Source organism: Piliocolobus tephrosceles, chromosome 5 (genome assembly GCF_002776525.5).
Source record: "Piliocolobus tephrosceles isolate RC106 chromosome 5, ASM277652v3, whole genome shotgun sequence".
NCBI lineage: Eukaryota > Metazoa > Chordata > Mammalia > Primates > Cercopithecidae > Piliocolobus > Piliocolobus tephrosceles.
Genome location: NC_045438.1, coordinates 60056742 through 60072910, shown reverse-complemented (window position 1 = coordinate 60072910; position 16169 = coordinate 60056742). Strand labels below are relative to the sequence as shown.

General features: G+C 47.6%; 1 protein-coding gene and 1 pseudogene across 3 annotated transcripts in view; one reads left to right on the top strand and one right to left on the bottom strand.

Annotated features, from left to right (window-relative positions):
• TMEM181 (transmembrane protein 181) overlaps window positions 1-16169 on the bottom strand; it is a 101078-nt gene that overhangs the window by 8675 nt on the left and 76234 nt on the right. For all 3 annotated transcript variants that reach the window (XM_023206055.3, XM_031935567.1, XM_031935568.1), the window contains exons 11-13: window positions 3480-3537; window positions 1865-1967; window positions 1309-1360 (exon numbers count right to left, since the gene is read on the bottom strand). In XM_023206055.3, the coding sequence (XP_023061823.3) occupies window positions 1309-1360; window positions 1865-1967; window positions 3480-3537 (213 nt within the window). The remainder of the gene's footprint in view (window positions 1-1308; window positions 1361-1864; window positions 1968-3479; window positions 3538-16169) is intronic.
• On the top strand, window positions 5403-15743 carry LOC111538586 (annotated as a pseudogene).

The following is a 16169-nucleotide window of genomic DNA, read 5'->3' as shown; positions in this document are numbered from 1 at the left end:
GAGGGTGGGTGTGAGAATGAGTGAGGGTGTGAGGGGGTGTGTGAGGGTGTGAGGGGGTGTGTGAGGGGGTGTGTGAGGGGGTGTGTGAGGGGGTGTGTGAGGGGGTGTGTGAGGGTGTGAGGGTGGGTGTGAGGGTGGGTGTGAGGGGGTGAGGGGCTGTGAGTGAGGCTGTGAGTGAGGGTGTGAGGCTGTCACAGTGAGGGTATGCATGAAAGTGAGAATGAGGGTGTGAGGGTGAGTCAGTTGTGAGTGAAGGCATGAGTGAGGTTGTGTAAGCCTGTATGTGAGGTTGTATGGCCGTGTGTATGAGACGTCAGAGAGACAGCATGCACACGTAGCCCTGAACAGAGACTAATAAACACACGTGCCGCATTATTCTGAGTGAATTTTGATGCTGAATTAAATTCAAGTCCAAGTCCGAGCTGAGTTCACACTCCTAGCGGTGGTGGACGGCCCTGGATACCTATCTCAGTCCTTGCCCTCCACAAGGTAGGGACCCCCAGAGCCCACCTGGAAAGCTTGGACAAAGGCCGACCTCCCAGAGGCCGCTTGCCACTCCCATAAAGGAAAAGAGCCGACATCCACTTATTTGCCATCCAAACAACCTAAAAAGGAAAGCAGCAGCTAGATTTTTCAATCCTCTGGATTCTGATTTTAGGAGAAAGAGACAAACCATAAACCACCAAGCAATTATCTGGAATCTATTCAAAGAAACAACTTCCCAGCCCACTCTGTTACTCTACCAACTGGCCAGCACTGGTCCGCAGGGAGGTCCGGGGCGCTCAGGCCAGGCCAAGCCTGCCCCGACAGACCTCAGGCTGACCCCACTCCCTGACACAACAGGACCAAGCCTGTCTCACCTCCCATCTCCCCCAACGGCGGCAACAGAGCATGCTGCTCAAGAGTGTTTGCTGTCCTAACTCATGCTTAGAGTCCTGTCCTTGGGACACCCCAAGGATCCCAAGGTCCCCAGTGCCCTCACGTCCGTCTTGTGGTTTTCCAACTGTCCAGCAGGTGACTGTGAACGCTGCACAGGTGGCAGGTGGCATAGCTAGAACAGAACACGCCCAGCACGGGGCGAGTGTGCGAGTGAACGTGCTCCAGTCCCCCGCCACTTACAACAAAAACATGGTCTCCAGGCTGATGGCTGCTCTCAGCTGCCCACCCTCGGTGGGAGGCCCTTTAACCTCATGAGTCAACTGGGCTAGAAGTACCCTGAAATCCACTCCACAAAAGGAGGGAACAGATATTCCTGACAGTAAAAGAAAAATTCCGTTTTGCTCTTTTCAAGAAATAAGGTCTTCTTACCTTATGACAAGTACTACAAAAGTCAACGCGGTCAAAAATTTTAACCTGAGATCTGAAAAAGAAAGAAACTCTCATTAACAACCCTGGATGTAAATTCCACTCTCATTTGATTTTGAAAAACATAAAACAAAAATGAAGCAAAGCTCTTTGGACAAATGCTCCTCCCTCCAGACTTGGCCAGAGTCACCTGCAGCCCAGGAGAACGTTGGTCCCTTCCCAGGGCCAGGGTGGTGTCCAGGGAGGCCACAGCCACCATCCTCTGGTGGGACGGATTATTCAGGGAAGGATCCCCCAAGCTTAGGGTGACTCGCTCTGCTCTGCAGGGTGCAGTACCGCAGGACCCAGGCCGCTCTGAAGGCCCCAAATGCCAGACTAACCTGTTAGGTCTGTTGTGGCTCCCAGAGACCACATACCCTGGTCCCCAGCCTGTGGGATGGACCAGTCCCTGGGCTCTCAAGGAAGGCCCCTGGCTTAGGAGACTCCAACCACTTCTTCTCCCACCCGAGTCACTCCCAAGCCACCCCTGCACCGACTGATTCTGTAAAGGGGCACTTACCTACATAAGGCATGTGACGTAGCTCGGAACACGCCCGCACTATCAAGAACAAGAGGTACAGGACGTACACCGCTGCCACCACCATGAAGAAGACCTTCATTCCCTAGGAGGATGCAAGGCAGCACTGGAGTCAGAACAGGGCCTCTGCAACCTTCTCCCCGCACCACCACAGGCGGGAAAGCCACAGGTTTTTAGAAGGGACTTAAATCCCGAAGGTCCCTCTAGGAAGCAGAACAACAGGCTCCCACCCGGGACCATCTGCTCAGTCCCACTGTGAGCACATGCAGCTCCCGAGGTGGATGACACCCTAGGCCTTGCAAATCAGCAGAGCAGAGCCCAAACTCCTCCCACCACAGACCTGTCCAGGCACAGTGGGTGCTCAGACTGCGGCGGCCATCATCTGTCCCTCTCGCCCCTGGGGGCGAAGGGCTGGCTCCCCACCCTTCCTCTGCATGTGAGAAGGTGGCACGTATCCAAGAAAGGACCCAGGCTAGGCCCTGAGAATCCACGCACCGTCTCAACCATCAACCATTCTGGACCTCTCTTTTCTTATCTGTGACATGAGGGGCTTGAATTAGATGCTCTACAGGACCTAAGGTCTAAAAGTGCACAATTCTGTAATGCTACAGCAAGACAAAGCCCTTTTCTGAAGACAGAGTTGTAATGGGGAGGGCAAGCCCATGGGTTCTGATGAGGGCCAGGCTGCGAGGTGGACAGTATCTTTGGACGCAGTCCCCACTCCTCAATGACTCCGGCCCACGCCATCCCCCCAGCCCTTTCCTGTCCTCTCAGCCCCAGAGCTCCCCTCCTACGGTCAAGGCTCAGAGCACAGGACAGCACAGCAGAAATCGGGATCATTTTTCTCGAAAGCACCTGAGTGACTTGAGCTGGGACCTAACGTAAAGCAAAGGGACTGGACTAGACCAGCGTGTTTGGCACCGACAAGGCTCTGCTCTCTAGTGTCTCCTTCAGCAACAGACGTGGGCCCTGGGGTCTGTTCCGGAGCCCACAGACCTGGTGCTCCGTGACACCTGACTGGGAAGGGAAGAGCAGCCGACCAGAACCACAGTGACAGGGCTTCGGCTGTGTCCTTCCAGGGGCTGCCACTGTGTCAGCCACAAACCAAAGACTGGAAGTAAAAACATTGTTTTAAAGAGCTTTTCTGCCGGGCACAGTGGCTTACGCCTATAATTCCAGCACTTTGGGAGGCCAAGATGAGTAAATCACTTGAGGTCAAGAGTTTGAAACCAGTCTGGCCAATATGGTGAAACCCTATCTCTACTAAAAATACAGAAATTAGCCAGGTGTCATGGCGCGCACCTATCGTCCCAGTTACTGAGAAGGCTGAGGCAGGAGAATCACTTGAACCCAGAAGGCAGAGGTTGCAGTGAGCTAAGATCACACCACTGCACTCTAGCCTGGGTGACAGAGCAAGACTCCATCCCCCCAAAAAAAAGGAAAAAAATTTTTTCCCAAATCTTCCACCCTTGAACTTTCTATGTAGTCCTTCCCAAGTAGTCAGCAGGCTCAATAGAACAATTTAAGTCACAAACTTAAGTAATTTTATAAAACAGCATTAAGAAGAAAAATTGCAGGCTTCATGAACAATCCTTACCTGGAAATTCCCGGTGTCAACTCGGTACTGGTACATTGGATCATGTAATTCGTTAACTCTGAAAATTGACATTGTAAATAATTACAGATTAATAACTACCTTTACTTTTATATTTTTTCTCATTGACTTTCTGGTTTTTGTACTTATTAATATAAACTACTTTCTACCAATAGTGAAATATTTTTACAAAGCAATCCTAAATTTATGAGAAATCCTCAATTTCGTATTTCACATGGAAAAAGCATATAGTCCTACCAAATGTCCACAGGTATCAGTGTTGGAAAGTTGCAGTATGTTTTATTACACAAAGCCCTATACTATTTCTCTTACAGTTTTAAGAGCTGTTTTTCCAGTCAGCTTTTTAATGGCACATATGAGTACTAGGAAATAGACAAGTCAACAAAGAGAGCAATAAAAGCAAATAGAAACTTCCGTGAGATTAATTTTCAAAATGAAAATGGGTGGCTGAGACGACCAGGAATTGGGGACAGGGGACTGGAGCAGACGGGGTGACTCGCTTGCGTCACTGTGGCATGAAACTAGGCACGCTGGGCTCCGAAGTCATACCCGGAAACGAGCTACTCCGTCAAAGTCCTACTCATGTGAACCAGGCTGCTACCACACTAGGCTTCTGCTGTGGGGCCGTTTTACAGGACAAAAGCCCTCACAAAGATCCAGCACAGCAGCCGGCATAGGGCTTGAAAGTGTGTGGACGCAGCAGGACATCAGTGGACAGTGGAGAGCCAGGAGCCACCTAAGATTCACTCCTACAACAAGGTCTCCTCTCTCCAAGGGCGAAATCAAAAAGGACATGGTCTTTTTCATTTTCCATCTCAGACCAGTAGAACTGTGGATTCTCCATAAGTCATTTAAGCAAAAACAAATGTGTCAGTTCAAGTCACACAGCTGCCCCACTTCTCCATGGTTTCGCTTTCTGCAGTTTTGGTTAATGAAGATCAACTGCAGTCAGAAAACGTTAAAACGGAACATTCCAGAAAAGGGCATTTCCTAAGTTTTAAATTGCGTGCCAATCTGACAGCATGATGACATCTTGCACCATCCACCCAGGGACGGGAGCCACCCCTTTGTCCCGTGTACCCCGGGGCTGCAAACGTGGCTCGCCCGTCAGCCACATCATCTGCTCCTGACACACAACCACTGACACTGTCGTGGCTGTGTGACCCTCCCAACACATCACAGGAAGCTCAGGAGCAGCCTAGCCCTATGTCATGATGCCTACACCATTCCCCTCACCTATCCCACACACAGGGACTGGGCCATCTCACATCATCATAAGAATACAGGGTATTTTGAAAAAGAGAGAGCAGGTCACACAACTTTTATTATAACATATTGTTACAGTTTTTCTATTTTATTAGTTATTATGAGCCTAACATATAATCTTTATCATAGGTATGTATGTATAGGGAAAAACATACCAGAGAGCGGGCACTGGGGAGGTCAGAGTGGTCTCATCTTGGGCAGAGGTCAGGCCGGGCAGAACAGTGTGGGTGGCCCAACGGGGCAGGTATGGCAGGTGTCTGGGCCTCGGCAGCCAGGTGGGCTGTCTAGAGGCGGCCTTGAGGGGTGCGGCTGGCTCTGAGGGGCGCTTGGGCCCCTTCCAGCCCAGGGCAGCTGGGTGAGCTGCAGGAGCCCATGGGTCAGCAGCCATGTGTGAACCTTAAAGCCCCTTGCGGTCTTCTGAAGCGCTTTGACAATTCTGGGCTTTGTACTGCAAAGTAATCAAAGCGCTTTGTAGCCCAAGAGCAGTTAGGCATCTCTGAAGTAGCCTGCGCAGACAGAAGCGTTTGGTGATCTCGGAAGCACACTGAGCTCGGACGCCACACCGAAGCCTTTAGTAAATATTGGAGCATTCTGACTTCTCCAAAGCACTTTGGCATCTCTGAAACTGTGAGAACTGTGATGGGCAGTGGGAAGAAGAGGGAAAGGGGTCCATTGTGCTGGATTGGCACGAGGTCAAGTACCACGCAGCAGCATGCGGGAAGGTGTCCTGGCAAGCGCAGCTGCCTCTGGGAGCCCGATGATGTGGCCCCTCAGCTGGTCAGTTCAGAGCTCTGTGTTGCGTTCAGGACGAGCTGGCAGCCCTAAGGGCCTGAAAGCCCAGGAAGAGGATGATGTGGCTTGCTTCGCCGAGGTTGTCCTGGGGCTCATCCCGCCACAGAAGTCACTCCTCCTACTTGACAGAGCAGGAGCACCATCATCTTGGACAAACACCGCCACTTTTCAGTTCCAGCTCCCTTTCTAACCTCATGCATTTCAAGGAAATCACTTCTAACAACAAGCAGCCAGAAAGAGCAGATAGTAAAACACAGATAACACAGCTGGGCACAGAGTAAGGGGGGAAAATTTCTTGGGTAACCACCAAACTTCACAGTCATACCATGGGCCCCAGTAAAACAGTGGGCCCTAATAAGCACATTCCTTTCCCTTTAGGTGCACTACAGGGAAACACAGGCAAGCTAAAAGCAGACTTGGGGGGTATGCCTGCAGCTGCAGGAAGATGTATGGGAACAGACACAAAACTCTCCCTCCCAGATAAGCAAGACAGAGAGACACAGAAAGATTTCGAGCCTGTGATAAGCTCTCCCACCCTGAACCCTTAAATACACTCAGCCTGTGAGAGAGAGCTCCGCTGACCTCACTCAGCCACAGGGCCCTCTCGGGTTTATTGTCCAAAATAAACCTGTTTTTGACTGTTGAGTCACTTTTCGTGTTTCTTTCCTCTTTAACGCTTACATTTGGTGCTGAAACCCAGGACGGATGTTGGGAGCAGAGGCTCTCCTGCAACCCAGGAAGCACTGGGCAGCGACAGCTCATCCTGAGTTAACTCCTGGATCCTAAGAGTCTCTGGCCACACACCCCGTCTCTTCTGTTGCTTCATTTTTTTAGCGATTCGTCTGAGGAGGACAACTAATCTGAAGGGGACTGCGAAGCTTAGGCCAGGGCTACTCCCCAGTGGGCTCTCAAAACCCTCAGCTCTCAGGAATCCACCTCCAACTGCCAGCAATGGGTTATTTCGCTCCCCAACCCTTGCTCCCTCTTCCTCCCTCTTCCTCACGCACTCCAGTTCGGGAGGCCCTTTGCTGATTCCAACAGGAACATCCAACATCAGACACTAATTCAGCTGACTGGTAAGATCTGCCTTCTCCTGGCTTTCTCGTGGTACCTGAGAAAGTTTGGTCTGCCATCCTGGTCCTCAGAGGACCAGTGGGACTAAGTTAGAGGACATCTTGGAGACATCCAGTTTCTTCTCAGCTTAACTGTTCTCTTTGGAAAGAAGATCCCGGGTCTCTTTTGTCTGGGGATACCTAATAAAAATAGACCCACTCGTCTCCTCTCACCAGTCCACATGGTGCCAAACCATCCACAGTTTTACGTCTCCCCTCTGGGCTGTCTCCCTCACAACCTCGCCAAACTTGGCTCACAGGGAAGCCTAAAGCCAAAGTGTTTAGCTTTTATTGCAACATGGCCTGGCCCCAATACAAATGAGATAATAACAGCCGATCGCCCGAAAACGGCACCCTTTAACTTTCAGATTCTCAGGGACCTCGACAATTTTATCACCAGGAATGGCAAATGGCAAGAGATTCCCTATATTCAGGCTTTCTTCTACCCTCCCTGTGTCAAGCTTGCACCCCTCATGACATCCTCCTTTTTTTTTTTTGTTTTTGAGACCGAGTCTCAGTCTGTCATCAGGCTAGAGTGCAGTGGCGCAATTTTGGCTCACTGCAACCTGTGCCTCCCAGGTTCAAGTGATTCTCCTGCCTCAGCCTCCCAAGTAGCTGGGACTACAGGCGCCTGCCACCTCGCCCAGCTAATTTTTTGTATTTTAGTACAGACAGCATTTCACCATGTTGGCCAGGATGGTCTCAATCTCCTGACCTCATGATTGGCCTGCCTTGGCCTCCCAAAGTGCTGGGATTACATGCGTGAGCCACCGTGCCCAGCTGACATCCTTCTCTTTAAAAACAAAACAAATCAAAACAAAACAAAAAACCCTCCCCAGGTCTCTCCTTCCTCCAAAACCCCTTTCGACCCTGCAGATGAACCCCCTCCACACTCAACCCCCTGCATTCCATTCCTTGCCCATCTGAACCCCCTGTCCCTCCTGCCCCAAAGTCTTTAGCCCCAAACCCCACCCCTCCTCATTTAATATTAAAATTAAATTGGACAGTTTAAGCAAATTTTTAAAAGATTGTAAAAATTAATCTTGTAAAGAAAACTGTGTGCAAACATATTTATTAAATTCAAAAGGGTATTATATGGATTTTTTTTCTATAATTACTAAAATAAAAGCACAAGGTTTTCTTAAAATGCCCAATCTACTCTTTAGCAAAACTTGTCAAGGGTCATAACAGGTTAGTAAAAACCTCACTTCATGGTCAAATTGGTTAAAATTAAATGGGACTGCTGGTTCATTCCAAGATGGCCGAATAGGAACGGGTCCAGTCTATAGCTGCCAGCGTGAGCGACGCAGAAGATGGGTGATTTCTGCATTTCCAACTGAGGTACCAGGTTCAACTCACTGGGACTTGTTGGAAAGTGGATGCAGCCCACGGAGCGTGAGCCGAAGCAAGGCAGGCCATCACCTCACCCGAGAAGTGCAAGGGGTCGGGGAATTCCATTTCCTAGCCAAGGGAAGCCATGACAGAAGGTACCTGGAAAATTGGGACACTCCCGCCCTAATATTGTACTTTCCCAACGGTCTTAGCAAACGGCACACAAGGAGATTATATCCCGTGCCTGGTTTGGCAGGTCCCACGCCCATGGAGCCTTGCTCACTGCTAGCGCAACAGTCCGAGATGGAACTGTGAGGCAGCAGCAATGCTGGGGAAGGGATGTCTGCCATTGCTGAGGCTTAAGTCAGTAAACAAAGCAGGTGGGAAGCTCGAACTGGGTGGAGTCTACCTCAGCTCAATGAGGCCTGCCTGCCTCTGTAGACTCCACCTCTGGGGCGGGGCATAGCTGAACAAAAGGCAGCAGAAACTTCTGCAGACTTAAACGTCCCTGTCTGACAGCTCTGAAGAAAGCACTGGTTCTCCCAGCACGGAAACTGAGACATGAGAATGGACAGACTGCCTCCTCAAGTGGGTCCCTGACCCCTGAGTAGCCTAACTGGGAGACACTTCCCAGTAGGGGCCGACTAGACACCTCACACAGCCAGGTTCCCCTCTGAGACGAAGCTTCCAGAGGAAGGATCAGGCAGCAACATTTGCTGTTCTGCAATATTTGCTGTTCTGCAGCCTCTGCTGCTGATACCCACGCAAACAGGGTCTGGAGTGGACCTCCAGCAAACCCCAAAAGACCTGCAGCTGAGGGTCCTGCCTGTTAGGAGGAAAACTAACAAACAGAAAAGAATAGCATCAACATCAACAAAAAGGATGTCCACACCAAAACCCCATCTGTATATCACCATCATCAAAGACAGGTAGATAAAACCACAAAGATGGGGAAACCAGAGCAGAAAAGCTGAAAATTCTAAAAACCAGAGCACCTCTTCTCCTCCAAAGGATCATGGCTCCTCGCCAGCAATGGAACAAAGCTGGATGGAGAATGACTTTGACAAGTTGGCAGAAGTAGGCTTCAGAAGATCAGTAATAACAAACTTCTCCAAGCTAAAGGACGATGTTCAAACCCATCGCAAAGAAGCTAAAAACCTTGAAAAAAGATTAGACAAATGGCTAACTAGAATAAACAGGGCAGTGAAGACCTTAAATGATGTGATGGAGCTGAAAACCATGGCATGAGAACTACATGATGCATGCACAAGCTTCAGTAGCTGATTCGATCAAGTGGAAGAAAAGGTATCAGTGATTGAAGATCAAATGAATGAAGTGAGAAGAGAAGTTTAGAGAAAAAAGAATAAAAAGAAACGAACAAAGCCTCCAATAAATATGGGACTCTGTGAAAAGACCAAATCTGTATTTGATTGGTGTACATGAAAGTGAGGGGGAGAATGGAACCAAGTTGGAAAACACCCTTCAGGATATTATCCAGGAGAACTTCCCCAACCTAGCAAGGCAGGCCAACATTCAAATTCAGGAAATACAGAGACCACCACAAAGATACTCCTCAAGAAGAGCAACCCCAAGACACATAATTGTCAGATTCACTAAGGCTGAAATGAAGGAAAAAATGTTAAGGGCAGCCAGAGTGAAAGGTCGGGTTACCTACAAAGAGAAGACCATCAGAGTAACAGCAGATCTCTCAGCAGAAACTCTACAAACCAGAAGAGAGCAGGGGCCAACATTCAATATTCTTAAAGAAAATAATTTTCAACCCAGAATTTCATATCCAGCCAAACTATGTTTCGCAAGTGAAGGAGAAATAAAATCCTTTACAGACAGCAAATGCTGAGAGATTGTGTCACCACCAGGCCTGGCTTACAAGAGCTGCTAAAGGAAGCACTAAACAAAAGGAAAAACTGGTACCAGCCACTGCAAAAACATGCCAAATTGTAAAGACCATCAATGCTAGGAAGAAACAGCATCAACTAACAAGCAAAATAACCAGCTAACATCATAATGATAGGATCAAATTCACACATAACAATATTAACCTTAAACGTAAATGGGCTAAATGCCCCAATTAAAAGACACAGACTGACAAATTGGATAAAGAGTCAAGACTCATCAGTATGCTGTATTCAGGAGACCCATCTCACATGCAGAGACACAGATAGGCTCAAAATAAAGGGATGGAGGAAGATCTACCAAGCAAACGGAAAACAAAAAAAAGCAGAGGTTGCAATCCTAGTCTCTGACAAAACAAGACTTTAAAACAACAAAGATCAAAACGGACAAAGGGCATTACATAATGGTAAAGGGATTAACGCAACAAGAAGGGCTAACTATCCTAAATATATATGCACCCAGTACAGGAGCACCCAGATTCATAAAGCAAGTTCTTAGAGACCTACAAAGAGACTTAGACTCCCACAAAATAATAATGGGAGACTTTAACACCCCACTGTCAACATCAGATCAATGAGACAGAAAGTTAACAAGGATATCCAGGACCTGAACGCTGGTCAGCTCTGCACTAAGCAGACCTAACAGACATCTACAGAACTCTCCACCCCAAATCAATGGAACATACATTCTTCTCAGCACCACGTCACACTTATTCCAAAACTGACCACATAGTTGGAAGTAAAGCACTCCTCAGCAAATGTGAAAGAACAGAAATGATAACAAACTGTCTCTCAGACCACAGCCCAATCAAATTAGAACTCAGGATTAAGAAACTCACTCAAAACCACACAACTACATGGAAACTGAACAATCTACTCCTGAGTGACTACTGGGTACATAATGAAATGAAGGCCGAAATAAAGAACCAAAAATCTAGAACCAATGAGAACAAAGACGCAACATACCACCCTCTCCGGGACACATTTAAAGCAGCGTGTAGAGGGAAATTTATAGCACTAAATGCCCACGGAAGAAAGCAGGAAAGATCTAAAATTGACACCCTAACATCGCAATTAAAAGAACCAGAGAAGCAAGAGCAAACAAACTCAAAAGCTAGCAGAAGGCAAGAAATAATTAAAATCAGAGCAGAACTGAAGGAGATAGACAAAAAAACCCTTCAAAAAAAAAATTAATGAATCCAGGAGCTGGTTTTTTGAAAAGATCAACAAAATAGACCACTAGCAAGACTAATAAAAAGAATCATATAGACGCAATAAAAAATAAAAGGGATATCAACACCGACCCCACAGAAATACAAACTACCATTAGAGAATACTATGAACATCTCTACGCAAATAAACTAGAAAATCTAGAAGAAATGGATAAATTCCTGGACATATACACCCTCCCAACACGAAACCAGGAAGAAGTTGAATCCCTGAATAGACCAGTAACAGGCTCTGAATTTGAGGCAATAATTAATAGCCTACCAACCAAAAAAGTCCAGGACCAGACGGATTCACAGCCAAATTCTACCAGAGGTACAGAGGGGAACTGGTAGCATTATTTCTGAAACTATTCCAATCAACAGAAACTAAGTATACTCCTGTAGGTAAGATTTTAAAATGTTTGTTTCTCTCTGTCTAGTTCCTCTAGAATTTGAAAACTAATTATAAGTGTTCTCAAACTACAACAATATAGTTGTTTGCATCAGTGCAATAAGACTCTATTTTCTTGTGTAACAGAACACAATTGGAGAAACTGGTTATTTTGCCAAGGCTTTGACTGCAATGGTGTGCTCTCCTTTAAGGAATCGAACTTGACTTAGGTAGCCAAGAAAGCCCTTGGAAACTGGTCTCATATTTTGGGTACACAGTCCCTGTACAGGGTTTCTGACCTGTGCTAAGCAAAGCATGTCACTTTCTGACAGGCCAGGAACCCCAAGTTATCTTGAAACCTCAAGAGGAAAGGAATTTGCCCAACTCATAGGTATTTAATGGTACAAATCCATGGCTGGGTTTGGCTTTGGAAAGTCTTATCTCGGATTCCTTCTATGGAAAAAAATTCCATCAAAGCCAATTTAAAAGGCATATATAGCCAATAATTACTCTTGCTGCACTGTATACAAATAATTAAGCCAAGTATAATAAAGCAAACCAGTCCTATCATGATTTGTCTTTTAATAAAAATGGGAAACTGGAGAGAGAAAATTAGGTTTCAAAAACTATAGCACACCTGTTAAATTCTAGTCTTGACTGATGTTTTTCAATTTTTATTGTTTTCTACAGTTTAAATTACATCTGCCACAGGAATCAACTCCTGCATACATCACACTCAAGTCAAAGCCTGAAAAGCTGAGGAAGCAACCCCTAACAGCCCAGAGGAATGTCCTAAATATCAAAGTAAAGAAACAAGAAACTGAAAATCATAAAAAGTAAGTAACTGAGTGAACATTACTCATCTGACTCAGTCTCACTCCTACCTCACCAAATACTTTTTGTCGTTTCTACCTCTCCTTTTAAGCCAAATATTAAAGCTTTTTTATGGAAATTATTTACTATGCCACCCTTGCGGGACGCTTTACTTGACTATTTACGGTAGGACCACACGCTAGCGCCCTGACGGTGGGATATCGGACAGTCTCACTTACTGTAGCATTTTGCTTTATTACTATCCTCATAGCAGGAATAAGTTACTAACAAAAAATAACACATGGGTCTTTCCAAACGTGTGCCTCTGCCTCTCACTGGGAAAGAAATGTGGCTTCTATCTCAACCAATCAGGCCTCCTAAGAGAGGCTGCTAAAAATCTCAAAGAAAGGGTTAAAAGGCTAAGCAAATACCAAAACTAGCAAATAAATGATCGGTTTGGGAACAAACATCATTCCACGGGTCATCCCCATTCCTGCGCCCTCTCCTAATAATATGCCTAGGACTAATGTTTTTACCTTGCCTAACTAACCTTTTTCAGAGATTCTTAACTGACAGGAGCATGGCTATTTCACAGACAACTACCCAAAACATCTACAGACAGCATTGCTCCTGCAGTCAATCCAAGACCAAAGGACTCTCCACCTCTCCCGCCAGCAGGAAGTAACCAAAAAGAACGCGTCGCCTCTGGTCCTTTTATAACTATAGGGTCTGGAATGACCGAGCAGGAGCACCATCATCTTGGATAAACGCCGCCACTTTCAGTTCCAGTTCCCTTTCTAACCTCATGCATTTCAAGGAAATCACTTCTAACAAAAAGCAGCCAGAAAGAGCAGACAGTAAAACACAGACAAGACAGCTGGGCACAGAGGGAGGGGGGAAAGTCTCTTGGGTGACCATCAAACTTCACACTCACATTTTGGGAGTGTAAATGGACCCCATAAAAATGGGCCCCAGTAAAAAAGTGGGCCCTAATAAGCACATTCCTTTCCCTTTAGATGCGCTAAGACAGACAAGCTAAAACCAGACTAGCGGGTGGGGAGGGGTTCCCTGCAGCTGCAGATGATGTATGGGAACAGACACAAAAACTCCCCCTCCCAGATAAGCAAGAGGAAGAGACACAGAAACATTCCAAGTCTGTGATAAGCTCTCCTGCCCTGAACCCTTAAATACTCTTAGTCTATAAGAGACAGTGCCTCTGACCTAACTAGGCCAGAAGGCCCTCTCAGGTTTACTGTCCAAAACAAACCTGTCTTTGACTGTTGAGCCGCTTTTCCTGTTTCTTTCCTCTTTCTTTAACTCTTACACTCCTCCCCCGCGTTCCTCGGGCACAGGTGTGGGCAGGGCCACCACCAAAGGCTGCCTGATTCAGAGCACTGGGCGGGGGTGGGGGGGGTCCCTTTTGTCAGGAGGAACCCTTCCACATCCTACCAATCCCTCTCTAGAAGAAATAGCTTCTCTAGAAAAGGAAGCCTATAGTTTTAAGGTTGATTCCAAAGACAGTTGTCGTAACTCCATAAACTCTGAATTTGCAGCTGAAGCTGAGTCAGAATGACATGACTGAGAATCCCAACAAGGTCCAGACAAGGAAGCGGGATAGACTTCGAGATCAGGGCTCCACAATGATCCATCCACCTGAAGGCTAACCAGGACATCCAGGGGAAATCGATGCCGAAAAGGAAGCGAGAGGCTGTCACTAGTGCAAATCCAAGCACAGCAGAGTGTCCCAATTGTGGAGAAGGACCAGCTAGGAGTGAAGGACAGTCAGGACTGAGAAGAACAGCCAGGAATGTCACAGTCACCCCTGCTCAGAAGGATAAAGAGTCAATTCCAGAGGTCAGTGGAGAAGGACAAGACCGTGCCAGAGACGGGCAGCTTCTATGACACGAGAGTAGTTACAAACTCTCAGGAGAAACCCACTGAGGAGCCCCCTGGGGACCAAAGGACAGTCACTGACAAATGCTCCCCACCCCTAGAGTTTTTGGATGACTCCCATTTAGAAATCCAAAAGCATAAAGATAGGGAGGTGGTGATGGAGCACCCCTCTTCAGGAAGCAACTGGTCTAATGTGGAGATCTCCATGGTCAGATTCTCTCAGGAGGAACCCGTCTCGCTGAAACCCTCAGCCATTCCAGAGCCTTCTTTCTTCACCACTATGTCATGTACCTGCCACATCAGTACAGTAGTACTTGGCGTATGTCAGCTAGTGCAGCAGCAGCCCCACGCCTTCCAGCCACCTCTCTGTGGGCAGCAGCAGCAATGACACAGTACAGGCTGGGGGGAGCAGCCAGAGTGCCTGAGTGATTCTTTCCCCAACTCTGCGATGCGCTCCCACAACATCTCCTGAGATGTGGAGGCCTCAAAGGAAGGCAGCTCCTAGAATTCCCATTCATTTCACTTCTCCAGAAACTTGGGAGGAAAAGAGGTGAAGCAGAAAAGAACGTTCCAAGAGGAGACGCCTCCATGTCCTTGTGGAGGACACGCATCCAGTTCCCTGCCAAAGAGCCAGAACAGGGCTTCATTGATACCCATTGTCACTTGGACACGCTATCTTCCAAGTTGTCTTTCAAAGGGACCTTGACTAAGTTCAGAAGAATTTACAGCAGCTCCTTCGCTAAGGAATTTCAGGGTTGCATCTCTGACCTCTGCCATCCTCATACCCTGACAAATTGCCTGTGGGGAGAGCTGTTCAAAGAGGATGTGGTCTGGGGGGCCTTTGGCTGTCATCCTCATTTTCCATGCTACTACAGCTACAGTAAGAGTCAGGAAAGAAATCTTTTACAAGCCTTAAAGCATCCCAAGGCTGTGGCATTTGGAGAAATAAGCTTTGATTACTCCTTCAAGTGCACCATGCCTGTCCCAGGACATCACAAGGTATTTAAGAGACAGCCTATGCTGGCTGTGTCTCTAGAGAAGCCTTGGTGATCCACTGCCGGCAAGCTAACGAGGATCGGCTGGACACCATGAGAAAATGTGTGTCCTCTGACTACGAGATCCATAGGCATCACTTCTCTGCAGCTACCTGGCCATCGAGCCCCTGCTGAAGAGCTTTCCCAATGTCGGTGGGCCTCACGGCGGTCCCGACGTACTCCTCCGCCTGGGAAGCCTGGGAAGTGCTGAGGCAGATCCCACTGGAGAAAATCATCGTGGAAACGGATGCTCCCTACTTCCTCCCACGCCAGGTTCCCAAAAGCCTTTGCCAGTATGCCCACCTGGGCCTGGCCTTGCATACAGTCCCAGAGATTGCCAGAGTCAAAGATCCAGTCTCCCACACCTTGGCCATTTTGCGTGAGAACACCAGTTGCCTCTATAGTCTTTAAGCAGAGACGATACAGTCATTGGGAGTCTCCCAGAAAAGGGCAACCAGCCACCTGACATAATATCGGCTGGCCTGAAGTATGTGTCCCAGGGAAAGGATGTGTTTGGAGGGCCAACTGGACACAGAAAACCAGGACGGGATATTTTTCCTCGAAGTGGGTCATGAGGCTTCAGCTTTTGGGTGGGGGGTATGGAATGAGGGGCAAGGGGACTGCCCCTAATAGCACGGGGGTTTTGAGTCCCAGCCAAAATGCTCCAAGGCAGGAGCAAAGAAGAAGTGTGACATGAGGGTACAACGAGTTTGCCAATCCAAATCCTGTTCTCTGCAGCCTGTGTTTTTGAGCAGCCTGTGACTAAAGTCACCCTCCTACTCGTCTAAAAAAAAAAAAGAAAAACATAGTGTAGGTATACATAGGGTATAAACAGCTATATATATAAGGATCGGTACTATCCAAGACCGCAGGTAGTTACTGGGGGTCTGGGAACAAATCCCCCAAAGATAAGGGGGG